The sequence below is a fragment of the Aspergillus costaricaensis genome, assembly GCF_003184835.1.
Source record: "Aspergillus costaricaensis CBS 115574 unplaced genomic scaffold BO79scaffold_1, whole genome shotgun sequence".
Lineage (NCBI taxonomy): Eukaryota > Fungi > Ascomycota > Eurotiomycetes > Eurotiales > Aspergillaceae > Aspergillus > Aspergillus costaricensis.
This window is the reverse complement of record NW_020291801.1, coordinates 283,557-297,882: the sequence shown is the minus strand read 5'-3', so window position 1 is coordinate 297,882 and position 14,326 is coordinate 283,557. Positions and strand designations below refer to the sequence as shown.

The following is a 14,326-nucleotide window of genomic DNA, read 5'->3' as shown; positions in this document are numbered from 1 at the left end:
ATAAGTCCGATAAAGCCATCCACCTATCCATCCATTAATCACCGCCCCACCCGAACTTTTCGATAACATCGATTTCTCCCCTCACCCCTCCATATATCATCCACACCCTCTCTTCTCTCACCACCTCCTACATTCTCCATACGACCAACATATACACAACCTCACCAACCTCACCTCCCAACCCGACCTCCAATACAACACCAACACCACCAACGACAATAACCACCACAATGACAACAGAAACCTACACACCCCCACCCCTCCCCCCACCCTTCCACCACACCCCCTCTCACCAAATGCACCTAATAACCCAAGGCGCCGAAGCCCACCTATACAAAACGACCTACCTGAGTCCCTCCACCCCCGCGGCCCTCAAGATCCGCCCAACAAAGCCCTACCGCCACCCGATCCTCGACCGGCGATTGACGCGTGCCCGCGTTCTCCAGGAAGCGCGGTGTCTTGTGCGTCTGGTGCGCGAGGGCGTGAATGTTCCGGCTGTGTTGGCGGTGGATTGGGATATTAACAATACCAACAATAACCATAGTGGTGCTGGGGGGGATGTGGGTGAGGGTGTTAGGGGAAATGGGGCATGGATCCTCATGGAGTGGATCGAGGGATGTGTGGTTCGGGTTGTGATTCAGAGGTGGGAGAGGTATATCAAGTCTCGCTCTGCATCTGGTTCTGGTGTAGGTGTTGGGGCGAAAAGGCAGGTTGATGGGGAAGTCAAGCTACAGGATAATGAGATTGAGGAAGAGGAGAGGAAAGTCAAGGGGTTGTTGAGACGTGTTGGGGCTGCTGTGGGTGCGTTGCATAAGGCGGGTGTGGTGCATGGGGATTTGACCACGAGTAATTTGATCTTGAGGGGTGTTGATGAGCCCGCGGCTGAGGGTGATGGGGAAGGGGAAGGAGTGAGTCCTGATATGCAGGGTGAGGTGGTGTTGATTGATTTTGGTCTGGCGAGTCAGAGTATTCAGGATGAGGATCGCGCGGTCGATTTGTATGTCCTGGAGCGCGCGTTTGGGAGTACGCATCCCCGTACGGAGCCGTTGTTTGGGGAGGTGCTTGAGGGGTATCGTGCGAGTTATCGCGGGTCGGGGTCGGTGTTGAAGAGGTTGGAGGATGTGAGGATGAGGGGGAGGAAGAGGAGTATGATTGGTTAGGTTTATCATTCTTGTTCTTTTCTTGCGGGGGTAGAGGGATGGTGATGGTGAATGTGCTTGTCATTGAGTCGTTATGTATATGAAGAGAAGTTTTAGAAGTAGAACTGGAATGAAATGAACAGAACGAATAACGCCAGCCGTGCTTATCCATGCGAGGGTGTAATCAGGTAGTGAGCAGATGAAGAAGATGGAGGAGGAGGATGGTTATGATCTCTTCACGCAGCTGCCTACATCCGCCAGCGCAAAATATCCCTTATTCTCCACCACCCCCCGATCCTTGACCACAGCCGTATACTTAACCACCCACTGCGGCTCGATATCGCCCTGGATACCGTCCGGCGCATCCGGCGACGAGGCCAGAATCCCCGCGCCCTTTTCCCCAGGCCCAAGTAGGTCCCGAGTCGTGCCGACAGGCAGGATATCCATGCAGTCGTTATGCGTCAGCAATTGAATGTGCTCTTGCTTAGCGTAGAGAATCAGCGATTTAGGCACGACACAACAATCCTTCAGATTGATCTGATCGACAGACGGCTTGACCTTCGTGTGGGGAAGAAACCGGGCGAGCCGTTCGCTTCCGAATTCCGCGACGCCCAACTGTGAGATCATTCCCTGTTCCTGCAGACCCTCCAGGGTGCGCCATGTCTGGATCATGCTGTCAAAGTCATCGGGTTCTTCACTGCCATTGTCGGAGGAAACTTCTTCGTCGCTGTCGTCGTCGGCGTCGAAGAGGATGCCCGGGAAAGAGACGATCAGCAGGTCGATGGAGTCGACGTGCAGCTCTTTCAGAACGAGATCGATGGCTTCGCGGGTGTGTGCGCAGCGCCGGGAGGCCGGGATGCCCGGGAGGTAGAACAGTTTGACGGTGATGTCGTATTGGGAGCGCTCTTCGGAGAGACCGTGCGCGAAATCGGTCGCGGGGATGTAGAGGGCGTTGTCGCCTTGCTTGGTCCAGGTGATGTAAGGGGGGCGGTCGCTGGAGGGGTCTGCAGCGTGTTGGGCGGCTTGGAAGTTTGTGCGCAGGGAGTTGATCAGTTCGACGTTGGACTTTTCGGTGGGATGGCGGATGATGGTCTCGCCGCTTATCATGATATTTCTGCGGTTGTTAGCGGGGGATTGGGAGCGTACAAGGGTATACGTACGAGGAGGAGAGGATTAGCTTCATGATGACGGGGTTTAGAGAGGATATGCCGAGGAGAGAAGCGATGTAGACGAGGGAAAGAGGGGGATTCGGAGATGGAATGCGCTGAAGTTGGCGGGGAGAAAGATAAAGATGGACGGATTGGTTCAGTTATTGCTAAGCAGCCCCGCGGGGACCGGCCCGCCTGTCTTGTGCTTATCCAACCACACAGACTTCATTCATTCATAACCCTGAGTTTACTCTGTGCACTCCGGTTTCATTACATGCTAACTGGTCTACATCTAGTCGTAGTCCACTGTGGGGTCCCAATCCGTGGGCGAATATTCGCCTGTGTGCAATAACTTCATCTCCTCCTCTGTCAATGCGAAATCAAACACCTCCGCATTTTCCTGGATCCGACTGGGCGTCACCGATTTGGGCAGAGGCACAAATCCCTACATCGTCAGCATGGAGTCATTCCAAATGCTCCTAGAGAACTTACCTTCTGTAGTCCCCAGCGGATCATGATCTGTGCCGGCGACTTGCCATACTTCTTTCCCAGCTCCTTCAACACACGTTCGCCCATGCGCGTCCCATGCGCCAAGGGGGAATAGGCCTGCACCACGATATTGCGTTTCTGCAACCACTCTGCAATCTCCGATCGGTCCAGCCACGGGTGCAGCTCATACTGGCCGACGTCGATCTGTCCCCCTCCGCCGGACTTGATGTACTCTTCCAGCTCATCGAGGTGGTGGATTCCATAGTTGGACACTCCAATGGATCGAGTCTTGCCGGCTTTCTGTGCTTCCACAAGGGCCTTCCACGAGCCGAGACGGGCTTCTTTTCCGCCGTAGGGAGCATGTAGCAGGATTCTACTTTTGTCAGCATCATCTTCTAATGGATGTAAGCACGTAGGGTAACCTGACAGATCGAAATATTCCTGCTGTGCTTCACGCAGACTTGAGTCGATAGCTCGCTTAGTACGATCGTATCCCATCGATCCTGGGGGAATCTTGGTCGTGAAGAAGATCTCCGACCGGGGAAGACAGGAATTTGCGATGGCGCGCCCACAGGCCTTCTCGTTGCGATACATGATAGCAGAGTCGACCTGGCATCTGATGAGTGTGACGAATGATGGGAGAGATGAGTGTAGAACCTACATGGCGGTAACCGATTTTGAGTGCTTCGAGAACAGCTTTCTCTGTTTGGGATGCCGGGCTGGAAAAGTTAGTTGGGATGTAAGTTGAAGCCTGGCTCAGTGCACGTACATTAGATAGACCTGGTTCACTAGTTAGTTTGCCTGGTCGGATGAGGAAAGTTCAGGATAAGCTCACCCCGTATCCAAGGATGGGGATCTCATGGCCAGAGTTTAGACGATAAGTCGAACGGAGACTCTGTAGAGTAGACATGGTGAGTTCACTATCATCGAAGATATGAAGGAAGTGCGAAGAAGATAGGTTGAAGATGGAAGAGTGGATGGCTACTTAGTTTAATTAACTAGAGAAGACGAGTGATGAGATCATCGCGGTGGGGTTTGGAGTCTGGCCTTAACAGTGAAAGCCCTTAATAATAACAAATTGATAGATTATACTTTGTTAGATTTGTATCTGCAATCTTGGCAACCATTGCAGCATTCTGGAATCTGCATATTATTCTTTCTATTCTGTCAGCTGTATACTGTACATTAGTTCATTAGTCCATTCCTGCTTAGCCCCGTCCGGCTTGGGTGGAAGTAGTAGACAGACACGAACAAGGCTGCCTTGTTCACTCCGAGGCTGACCGAATTACTTTTCAGCTCCTCCTTTCTCCGCAATAACGCCATCTTGAGTTCCGACTTGTAATTCCCATCTGACCCTCTGCAGGCTTGCTTTTGGCACGCCTATCTATAGTGGAACATACATACTTCTTAATCTGATCAAACCTACCAATGAGCTCTGACAATGGCAAACCCCGACAGAGAGTCTACCGGACACGGTCCAAGTCAGGGTGTACCACATGCAAGTAAGTGACTTGTCTCCCTCACGATAAGAAATATACAGTACTAATTCACATCCATAGAAGTAAGTCATGTCTGATACCCCGTGAAAATAAGATACGGTTATCGCCCACACACTATCTTCTTTTATCACCACAGTAAGGCGCGTCAAATGCGATGAAACCCGACCAAGCTGCCGGAGATGCACTTCCACAGGCCGCAAATGCGACGGCTATGCGACCAACCTCACCTCTACTACTCTTACAACCACCATCCTTCCACGTCCGTCCCATACCCTCACTGGCTTCCGCTATGCCACAGGGGAACGTGATATCCGATCATTCCAGTTCTTCTACGAAAAGACCGTCTTCTCTCTAGCCGGCTACTGTGGCTCAGAATTATGGAGTCGGTCAGTCTTGCAAGTCAGTCAGAAAGAGAAGCCCGTATGGCATGCCTTGGTCGCCTTGGGTGCATTGCACGAGAACTTCGAGAATGGTCAACAAACCCCAGGGCCTTGGTTCAGCCGAAAAAGCCATGACACCTTTGCTTTGCAACAATACCTTGCGGCCATCCGGGCTCTTTTGCATCCGTCCGAGGATTCAGGTAGTCCATCGTCCACATATGTGATCAGTAGTCATGGCGCCACGCTCTCGGTGGACGTGTGTCTTATATCATGCGTGCTGTTTGTCTGCTACGAGGTATGTTATTATACCACTCTTTTGGCAGACACGCATTTATTTGACCATCACTCAGATCATGTCAGCCCACTACGTCGCAGCCCTCAGCCACATCAGAAGCGGCATGAAGATCCTGGGCGAAGTTGCCTACGACGCAAGCACAGGAACATACCACCATCCCCTGCTCAGACCATCCATGGTACCGAATCTCGAGATCGATGAAATACGCAAACTCCTCATCCGCCTACAGATCCAAGTATATGCCCTGGTACTACCCCATCCCCATACCCAACCCAAGCTCCCTCCCCATACTAACAATCCCACACAAGACCCGATCCAACGAAGACAGCCCAGCCTACAGCACCGCCCAACTAAAATGCACATCCAACGACATCATCGAAATCCCCTCAACCTTCACCTCCCTCTCCCAAGCCCGCAACATCTACGAACACTACAGCAGCACATACCGACACGACTACCACACCCTCATCGACACCCAACCCTCAACACCATCATCATCGCCATCACCATCACCAATAACAAACCCATCCCTCGCCCCCCTAATCCACCACTACGCCACCATCCTAACCAAATGGTCCACCGCACTCGACCACTTCGAACAAACCCGCGGCTCCACCCTCACAACCAAGGAACAAATCGGGCTCAAAATCCTCCAAATCCACCGTCTGGAATACACCATGATGCTCGAACAATACAACTCGGGCTCCTCCGACTCCACGATCTGGGACCGATTCAACCCTATCTTCAAACAAATCATCTCATTATCGAAATCCGTCGTGCAGATGTCAGGCCCCTCATCATCATCACCCACCAATACCACATTAAATCCCACATTCTCCCTCGACCTCGGCATCATCGCCCCCCTCTACACAACCGCCACGTTATGTCGTGACCCCCTCACCCGGCGCGAAGCCGTCGAGCTTCTCCGCTCCTGTTCCCGGCAGGAAGGCGTCTTCAGTAGCCAATTATGTGCCATCATGGCGGAGAAGGTCATCGCGCTGGAAGAGCATGTGGCGCTTGCAGCCGGGGGTGTGGACTATGCGAGGGATTCCGCGGCTATTACGGGGATGGTGTTGAGGGATGGGAATGAATTGCAGTATCAGTCCGCGGTCATTACGAGGTGTTGGGAGGTGCCGGAGAAGGCGAGGCTCACGTATGCGTATCCGGAGTTTGATCTGGTGGGCAAGAGGGTTTGTTTGACTATTGGGCAGGATGATAAGGTGCATGTGAATATTCCGTGGTGGCCCGGGGGCATGGTGGTTTTTGGGGCGGAGGAGGGGTGACATGTTGATGTGGGATAGGGTGGGGGTTAGTCCTGCGGTTGGTAAGATGAGTATAACCGTTACTTGGGGAAGTGGAAGACTAGATATAGAATATCATGTTCAGGAGGGAGTATGATGTTGTTTGGTGGGGAGCTAGAGCTGGGCAGCAGTCCACGTGCGTCCATTGTCTTCGGCTTATTTATCTTCTGGTGAAATTGTGTAGTCTTCATATATAGATGTTCCATTTCAAAGCCACTGCGTGGCAATTCTAGTAGACCAATAGAGATCCAAGAGTCAAGAAGCATAAATCATAGATACAAGAAAGTAGGGGCTCCCCATAGGGCCAACTGCTAATCACTTTGCGCCATTTGTCGCCATCCAAATGAAAGGGTTCTCAAACGCAGATAAATCAGACATATAGGAAAGAACGTGCAAATCATTTCACCTCGTTGGCGTCAGAGAATGGGCTCTCGACGCGCGGGGGGAGGTGTCGACTGCTTCGGTTAGACTGGGTACCTTCGGGTCTCTCGAGCAAAGATGACGCTCGGGCAGACGCTCGGCGATCGGTCTCTGCGGGTTGATCCTTGAAAGGGCTCTGGCTGACGGCTGGCGAGTCTTCAATCACGGTAGCGGGTCGTGATTGTGTCTCCTCCTTAGCTGTCTCTGTCTTGTTGGTGTTCTGTGCCGGTGTGGTCTTCGGCGTCGAGTCTTCTTCATCCGAGGAGTTTTCGTCGAAGCCCGAGGTAGGCGTCTCTTCCTTTTCTTGGGTACTAGGCGACTTAGAAGCAGCCGCACTATTTGTCTCCGGTTGCTCCTCGATGGTCTGGACAGCGGGAGACGCAGAGGCGTTGTTGTTCTTCTTCTTCGAGGCACCTCTCACCATAACCGGCTTGGCGGTAACAGTGCGTGCGACAATCGAACTGTTGCTGGTAGTCGTGGTGACACCTGCCTTGGCGAGTTGTGCCTGGGTGATGGCTGGAACAGCGGGCGCATCGGCAGCTCCGTTGATGTTGACCACCGCCGCCCGTGTGCGCATGACCTGTTGTGCAGGCATCGGGCTGACGATGGCATTGTTCCGGTAGATAGTGGTGGCCACACTGCTGCGCAAACTGGGAGCGATGCTGCGGCGTTCGTTCGACATTTCCGACCATGTGGAGTCGCGGAGATCGCCGGGCATGAAGAAGTGCTGATCCGGGTGGGCACCGGGCAACGGAGGAACAGGCGGGACGAGGTGGCCTGGAGTTTCTGGGGGCGAGCGGTTGGTGACACCGGGAATATATGCGATCTGAATGACATTGGAGGCGCGAGTAAGGACGGTAGATGCGATCGAATGGGTCGATTTTCTCGACTGTCGGGCGTCGTTGAATGTGCTGGCCTTTTCTGCCACACTGGCCGCCTGTTCCTGGCGCTTCTTCCGGATGAAGAACCACCACACGAGGAACGTCACAATCGCAATAAATGCAATACCACCAATGACTCCTCCCGCAATCGCTCCGGCGTCGCTGCCTCCTCCACCCGAGTTGTTTGAACTAGAGCTGTCGCTAGACGTTGGGGACTTGACACATTGGGTGCTGGCACACGCAGAACATGACTGACTAGTCATCGTACATGTATAGCCATCGTCGCAGGTCGGGCAAGACGGCGATGTAGAGGGACATGACACACAACTTCTGAAGGACAGAAGAGAGCGGGCGTACAAGACTTCAACACATCATGTCAGTATTCGGAGTGTGAATCAGACCAGGTAGAAGACATACCATTGGGGGAGGATGTATCGGGAATATGGAAAGACATGATGAAAGGTAAGATGTGAGTTCGAAGATGGGTCGCGGCGAAGGGATAAAAAAACAAGGAGGTATAAGGTTGGGTCGTGATAAAACGCTGCTGCTTCAAATGGGCGAGAAAAGAGTGGCAGGCCGATCAACGGCAAAGCGAACGTGCAGAATGTAGTAAATGTGGTAAAAGAGTGTGGGTGCTCAACGGACGTCAAGTCGTGAGGGTGGTTACGAGGTCATCAAAAGGAGGATGGGTGATTTTAGACAAGCGAACGGATGTCGGTGGTAGGGAAGACGGTCGGCGGACGGTAGGCAACAACGGTCATAGTATGCGATCTAAGGTGGATCTCCGTTGAGGTGAGGCGGTAGATGATTCTCCCAGTCGGGCGTTTGGACAGTCAGTGCGATGGACAATTTCAACCCCAGTGGCAGTTGATATTTGATAGGTCGCTGGGGTTGACGTCGGAGAAACACGCGTTGGTGGCTGCCAGGTACAGAACCACCGCAGGGACAATGGATTCAGGGGAGATCGAGATGACAGGAGGAGAATGAAGGCGGTATGTCCGGGGGTTGGGGAGAGGAGGACGAGGGGGAGAACGAGTTGATGGCCGAAAAGGAAGAGAAAGGAGCAAAAGGATCAAAAAGGAAGAGAGAGAGGAGGGAGGAAGAAGAAGCAGAAGCAGAAGTAAATGAGTGAAAGTCGAAAGAAAGAAATGACCGATAATAATAGGAATTCGAACAAACCGAAAGGGAACGAGGAAGTAAGCAGACAAACGACTGAAAGTGGTGGTGGTGGTGGGTGTGGGTGTGTGGAAGTGGAAGGGGGTGGTGGGCGGGAGACGCGGAGAGGGCGAAGGCCTGACTCGGTTGGGTTTAGTGCTGGGCTGTGATGTTTATGTCCACTCACTCCTGCCACTTACTGCCACAGTTCACGCAGGGGAGGGGAACCAAGTCAATCCCCCATTCATTTATCCTCCTTCAGTCAATCTATGGACTGTCCAATGTTGGTTCCTCCCAAAAGATGGGTTGACCCTCATCTTCATCTCCCTCACCACTCAGGATCAACGAAGAACCACATCAAAAGTCTAGCCCATCTATCTACATGTTTGTCTTCCCGTCTTCTTCCAGCCCATCGCACAGGCCGGATCACTCCTCCATGGCGTGGAACGAACGCAATTAACCCGACCAGCAAGCGGCACACCAGCCATTGTCAATAGCAGACTTAGTCGTCCGGAATAGTGCCGGAATATTGACCGACTATAGCGAATTCTGCGAGAAACTTGTCCTACTAGCATCCCCCTCTCCGAAAGGAAAATTGATCAAACTATTGGAGAATTATTCTTGAAGAGGGGAAAATGGAAAATCCTATCCAGCCGACCGTGCAGAGGGAGGGGGGAAGGTCGCAGAAATCCCATGAACGGATGTACATGCCTCTGTGCGCTGCTGCAACAAAGATGCCTAGTTCTACCACATAAACCATCCTCCCCTGGCATATACGGAACGGTGGAGGAGGGTTCCCATCATGCCCCATGATTCCTTACATTGGGTGTCTCAAGTGCAACCAACCATTCTCTGGATGTGTGCCAGGCACGGCCGGCCGTGCCTGGACTGGATGGTCTCGAACCTCCAGCCCACGTTGGATTCCTTCGCCCGGAAATTAACACGGGATGTCTGGTCGAATCATGAGGCCGCTACACACCCACCCGCAGCCTCAGGCACGGCAGACGAGATGATCCATTTGATTAACTCATTAATCGAGATTAGATGCCCATTCTGCTTCTTCTTCCTCTTTCCACCATTGGACTCGCCTATTCCTGTCACCGGCACTTGGGCTAGTCTGTCATTCCCGCAAACAGCCGACCGTTGAAGGACTTGGCCTTTACCATAGCACCAGATGTCAGGTTCCATGGTGAGACTTGTCAGCCAGCCCCAATAGTCGACAATAGTAGTGTTACAGTTGGGGGTGATTCTTATCCATACAGGAGTACGTAGGGAGTCGACTAATCACTAAAACTGAAGGAACACATGTTCGACAGGCCTACTGTAATGAGAACGGCCAGAACGCTAATGAGCGGGTTCGAATGGCTCAAGCCACGCGTCATCCGGTCTCGATCCCGACAGACCAGTCCATGCCACCACTGACCGTTATTCTCTTCAACTTTTGGCAGAGATTTACATGAGTGGGCAAGAAGCTTAATGACAGTAACATGAAATAACATGAAGGGTCTCTCGTTAATTCCAGCCTTAGGGTCAACCATATCTTGTATACACAGCAATACTGTACTCATTCTGCACCTTGCTGCCACACTGGTATAATCCGGAGTTGGGTCCCGATGGCCCCCAGTTCCATATTATCTAGTGGATATGGAATTAATCAATACTCATGCCGAGTCTTCAATAGATCTGTGCTTTCTCCATAGGCTGTCAAACCATATGCATATTATTGATTTGACAGAAATGACATTTCAATAGTGTCATATCCTCTCTCCCTCTCCCTTTTCTCTTGGCATGTGCTTAGCTTGCCATCGTCCAACAGTCAACCATTTGATAGCCTCCACCAGACATTGACTGGACTATCAAATATGAAGAATAAATTGATTTTTGCACATTATTTACATTCTTACTCACATACCCCGGTTGTGGGCTGGTTCAAGGGGGGGCCACGGTCATCTTTGGGGCCATCATCCCCTGAATGCAAATTCCGTGCCTCTGACTGGTCAGATGGCATGATTTGGCCCTGGGATTGACGAAAGCGTCATCTTCCCCTGGATGTCAATCTATACTATTTCGGTATTTACTAGTAGATGTACCAGAAGCTTTACTAAGACAGGAGCTGTATGTTCCATCATCGGACTCAACCTCTGTGAAAAGATCGTTGCTGAGATACATCAGGAGAGTATTATATGTAATTATATGTAGGCTCGGAAGCCACCAGTATATTTAGGCTATGTAAAAACATCCTACTACTGAGTATTAAAATATGGCAGTCTCTTATGCGAGATAACTATCATTTGGATATATATAGAGTGATTAGCGTGATAGAGTATGTATTCCCCTGTTCTTCGGCCCCTTATGGATAAGCCTTTCGTCTGACCTTTGCATGATTCCTTCAAATAAGACTTACTAAGCGTTTGATGAAGATGGTTACGTAGTTAAGTTTATCTTGTTGAAGATGACACAGGTGCTAGCCAATTATAGATATATGAAGATATATAGTCATTAAAGCAGATTATTCGATGATAATGTGTGCTCTTGCATACAGTATACCTCCTCCAGTATATAGTGCTACAGACATAATATCAGCAGGGTATTGTTGAAAGCCTGCCCACATGTAACATCTAAAGTATTATTACAGCACAAATTTCCGTTCAAACCAACCACAATCCAGGGATGACATGAATACTAACGTTCGCGACCACGACGAGAACTGGAAAAAAGAAAGAATTGATGGTGAGATCGAGCGTGTCCGATGGCCTCTCTCGCACAGGGCTCTCATGCATTTCGGCGACATCAGCCAGAGGGGTGTAATCAGGATCATCATCCTCCCCATCAATCTCGTTACACTCTGGCCGCAATGCATGATCGATAGGCAGCCGGCAAGGTCGATGACTTGGTTGATCATGGGTGTCGCCGAGGAGTAGTATTTGATTGCAGATGCTCTTTGTTGACGTGAGTACTGAGGATCGTTCCATAGTTGTTATGTGCTACTGCTGTGCGGCAGGTGCAGGTGCGTTTCGTGTTGTTGTACCATGTCTTTTATAGTATTTTGCCCATACATTGATGGTTAATATCACCCTATTTGTGAAAGGGGAGATGGCTGGTATTCGTCCTTGTCATCAATTTCCATCAGTGTTATGTAGTTGCTTATCGATAGCTTGTCTGAAGACCTAGCGACCTCCAAGATGTTTACGAGCATCTCACCGATTTATACGGTCGAGCCTTGTGATAGGTTGGAGGAAGTACTACGATGTCTCTCTAACAAGTGCTCATTCAAGATAATGGCATATTTATCCGATCCCTCATACTACTTGAGAGTATGAGTGGGTATCAAGTTGATGAAAGTAGTGAGACCTGGGGTCTCTGGCTTTTATAAGCTGGATGTGGGATATATTGAGATGTTGGAAGGCGGCTGATGATGGCGCTGCAGAGAGATTATATAGCTTAGGAAGACGTAAGGCTTCACCTGATTATATAGTGAATTATATTGAAACTTCTCCCGTAAACAGGCACTTCACCAGATCTTTCACTTATCTGGCCTGACCCATGGCCTTTCACCTCCTGAACTCCTCTCTTCGAAGTAGATAGTTACGGATTTGACCCAGAAAGCTCGAGATTGGCAATCCATCTCTATCATGGTAAGGTAGTAGGAGTACTATGTACCTCCGCTTCACTTCATGTCTCGACTCTTCGCTGCATACTGTCCACCTGATAGTAAGGGTACATCAAAAGTTCGAGCGTACTGGAAAGGGATGTCCATTCTAAGATTGACAAACTACTCGCGGTATGGAGTCTTTGATACCTATTTCTGGTTGTGGAAGGAGAGGGCAAGCCAGTCTCTGCGGCGTCATAAATTGCAGAAAATAAGAGGCTAGCCTGTGCTCGTGGTTTGTGCAGTAGGACGGGTTCACATTACTGCCAAGAAATTGATTGAATTGGATTGAGTCAGGCAGTAAACAAGAGCTACTATCCGATTTATCTGCAATTAAGCTTGATAAAATAGACATCGAAAAGAAATGGTGGCAGCAATTAATTTATGTACTCTTCTTATAGTAGCCCTATTTTAGTATATGACAATGGTTAACATTGAACGATTTTTTTCTGCATGAATGGACTGAAAGATCGTATCATGGTAACTTCTGCACCAGCTATAATATATAATACTAAGCACTTCAATGAAATTCAACTATTGGTACTACTACGTAGTAGATGATCGAGTCGTTATTTCAGAAATTCCTCAAGGACGTTTAGGTCAGCTGCTGAGCTTTAATACAACGATATGGTAAAAACAACAGCAACCTTAGTAGTACACCGTACAAACAAGCATATTCTACCAAGCATCCACCGCAACGCGCATATCCAGCAGTGCCCGAAGCATGCAAAAGGGTACATGCATCGAACTTTCGCACGAGTCATGCACGATCAGAACAGCCCGAGACTGCGCCCGTCGCTCGTTACGATATGCATACTTCTCCTGTATGGGTCTTCTTTTCAAGTACTACTTCCCTTTCTGTGGCTCTCTTTTTCCACCCCTGAGCTTTGCCCCGACGGTGCTATCATCTCGTTGAAAGGATCTCCGTATTCGTCTTAATACACCGCTCTATGTCTTACTCTCAACCGAAGTCGTTACTTAGTCCCCAGTAGCCGCTGACGATCTGTCTCTCATTCCCGAGACAAGCGGCCAATAGTGAATGCTTCTGCGCTTAGCCTTTGGGACTAAGTGATAGTAGTGGTACCGAGGGTCTTGCTCTATATATATCCCGCCGCTAGTAAATGGACCCAGTGGCTGCAGTGGGATAACTACCATGTATACTACACTGCCGCAATAGATGCACTTCACGACGCACATTCTACTTAGTACATGCGTTTGCTTGGCTTTCACATGTGTATACGTAGTATAGATCTGAGCCTATCGCGTACATGTGATCTTGCATCAAGTAACTCTCCTCACTGCCTGTATGTGTACTGCGGGACAACTCAGTGATCGGAGATTTACTTATGTGAGCACAGACTAAGCACATACTAAGCATTGCTAGGAAAACAATACCGGGAATTTGTGATGAAGATATTTTGCTACTTGTTTATTACTGACTTAAGCCACGGTACTACTACGTTGCAATCTTATCGTATTAATTTGATTAGGTTGCAACGGCCCAGCGGATGGGTAGTGACCACAGTTTGTAATATCGGTTGTAACCCGTGAAGTAAGAATCACATTCTAAGGTTCATACAAAGCGGAACTACCCGACGACCTTCCAGCGTGGCGACTTTTCTCATGTAAGAGAACCGGTATTCCCGCCGTTCGTGTGCTACTCAAAATATAGCCAAAAAAGAGGCAAATTCTGCCAGTCCAGGGCTTCAGGGACGCCGATTCGCGAGCCAGGGAAATTCTGTGTGACTTTGTCGCGCTTTTGGAGGGTGCCACATTGTCTGACTCGCGATTCACGGGACAAGGGCGACTGTGTTGTCACCGGGTGCTAAAGATAGGATATAGAGAGCTCGAAGCTAACCCCGATGAGGGTTTAGTCCCCTGAGCGCCATAGCTTTCTGTGGCAGTGATGATCATTGACCATGGCAGAGAGCTGACCAGTGACATCAAATGATGGCTTGCAAAAGAAAAAG

The 14,326-nt window shown here is 50.1% G+C and overlaps 6 protein-coding genes across 6 annotated transcripts; 2 read left to right on the top strand and 4 right to left on the bottom strand.

Moving 5' to 3' along the window:
- The first annotated feature begins 98 nt into the window (after window positions 1-98).
- Window positions 99-1,205, top strand: bud32 (serine/threonine protein kinase BUD32). Its single transcript, XM_025681890.1, has one exon. The coding sequence runs from the start codon at window positions 231-233 to the stop codon at window positions 1,158-1,160; it is 930 nt and encodes a 309-aa protein (XP_025544943.1). The 5' UTR covers window positions 99-230; the 3' UTR covers window positions 1,161-1,205.
- Window position 1,206: 1 nt separating this feature from the next.
- On the bottom strand, window positions 1,207-2,391 carry BO79DRAFT_283524 (putative gamma-cysteine synthetase regulatory subunit). Its single transcript, XM_025688152.1, has 2 exons — window positions 2,300-2,391; window positions 1,207-2,253 (listed from the first exon to the last, which is right to left on the bottom strand). Exons 1-2 carry the CDS (start codon window positions 2,320-2,322, stop codon window positions 1,365-1,367), a joined length of 912 nt encoding a protein of 303 aa, XP_025544942.1. The 5' UTR covers window positions 2,323-2,391; the 3' UTR covers window positions 1,207-1,364.
- Window positions 2,392-2,546: 155 nt separating this feature from the next.
- On the bottom strand, window positions 2,547-3,752 carry BO79DRAFT_162621 (aldo/keto reductase family protein). Its single transcript, XM_025679079.1, has 6 exons — window positions 3,612-3,752; window positions 3,546-3,556; window positions 3,438-3,495; window positions 3,204-3,385; window positions 2,780-3,149; window positions 2,547-2,732 (listed from the first exon to the last, which is right to left on the bottom strand). The coding sequence occupies exons 1-6, from the start codon at window positions 3,684-3,686 to the stop codon at window positions 2,580-2,582; spliced, it is 849 nt and encodes a 282-aa protein (XP_025544941.1). The 5' UTR covers window positions 3,687-3,752; the 3' UTR covers window positions 2,547-2,579.
- Window positions 3,753-4,201: 449 nt separating this feature from the next.
- BO79DRAFT_184382 (Zn(II)2Cys6 transcription factor domain-containing protein) lies at window positions 4,202-6,233 on the top strand (the record flags this gene model as incomplete). The annotated part of the gene is made up of 4 exons (XM_025680322.1): window positions 4,202-4,278; window positions 4,416-4,950; window positions 5,006-5,197; window positions 5,259-6,233. The coding sequence occupies 4 exons, from the start codon at window positions 4,205-4,207 to the stop codon at window positions 6,231-6,233; spliced, it is 1,776 nt and encodes a 591-aa protein (XP_025544940.1).
- Window positions 6,234-6,648: 415 nt separating this feature from the next.
- BO79DRAFT_134757 (uncharacterized protein) lies at window positions 6,649-8,006 on the bottom strand (the record flags this gene model as incomplete). Its single annotated transcript, XM_025678028.1, has 2 exons — window positions 6,649-7,913; window positions 7,970-8,006. 2 exons carry the CDS (start codon window positions 8,004-8,006, stop codon window positions 6,649-6,651), a joined length of 1,302 nt encoding a protein of 433 aa, XP_025544939.1.
- A 2,835-nt stretch (window positions 8,007-10,841) lies between these two features.
- Window positions 10,842-11,679, bottom strand: BO79DRAFT_212364 (uncharacterized protein; the record flags this gene model as incomplete). The annotated part of the gene is made up of 3 exons (XM_025683170.1): window positions 10,842-10,865; window positions 11,112-11,171; window positions 11,395-11,679. The coding sequence occupies 3 exons, from the start codon at window positions 11,677-11,679 to the stop codon at window positions 10,842-10,844; spliced, it is 369 nt and encodes a 122-aa protein (XP_025544938.1).
- Window positions 11,680-14,326: the final 2,647 nt, after the last annotated feature.

Coding starts and splice junctions, on each gene's coding strand:
- BO79DRAFT_162621 (XM_025679079.1), bottom strand. CDS start 3,686: ATGTCTACTCTACAGAGTCTCCGTTCGACTTATCGTCTAAACTCTGGC. Junction 3,386..3,437: donor TCAAAATCGGTTACCGCCAT/GTAGGTTCTACA, acceptor ATCAGATGCCAG/GTCGACTCTGCTATCATGTA. Junction 3,150..3,203: donor CAGCAGGAATATTTCGATCT/GTCAGGTTACCC, acceptor TGACAAAAGTAG/AATCCTGCTACATGCTCCCT.
- BO79DRAFT_283524 (XM_025688152.1), bottom strand. CDS start 2,322: ATGAAGCTAATCCTCTCCTCCTC. Junction 2,254..2,299: donor AAGCTAATCCTCTCCTCCTC/GTACGTATACCC, acceptor TAACAACCGCAG/AAATATCATGATAAGCGGCG.
- bud32 (XM_025681890.1), top strand. CDS start 231: ATGACAACAGAAACCTACACACCCCCACCCCTCCCCCCACCCTTCCAC.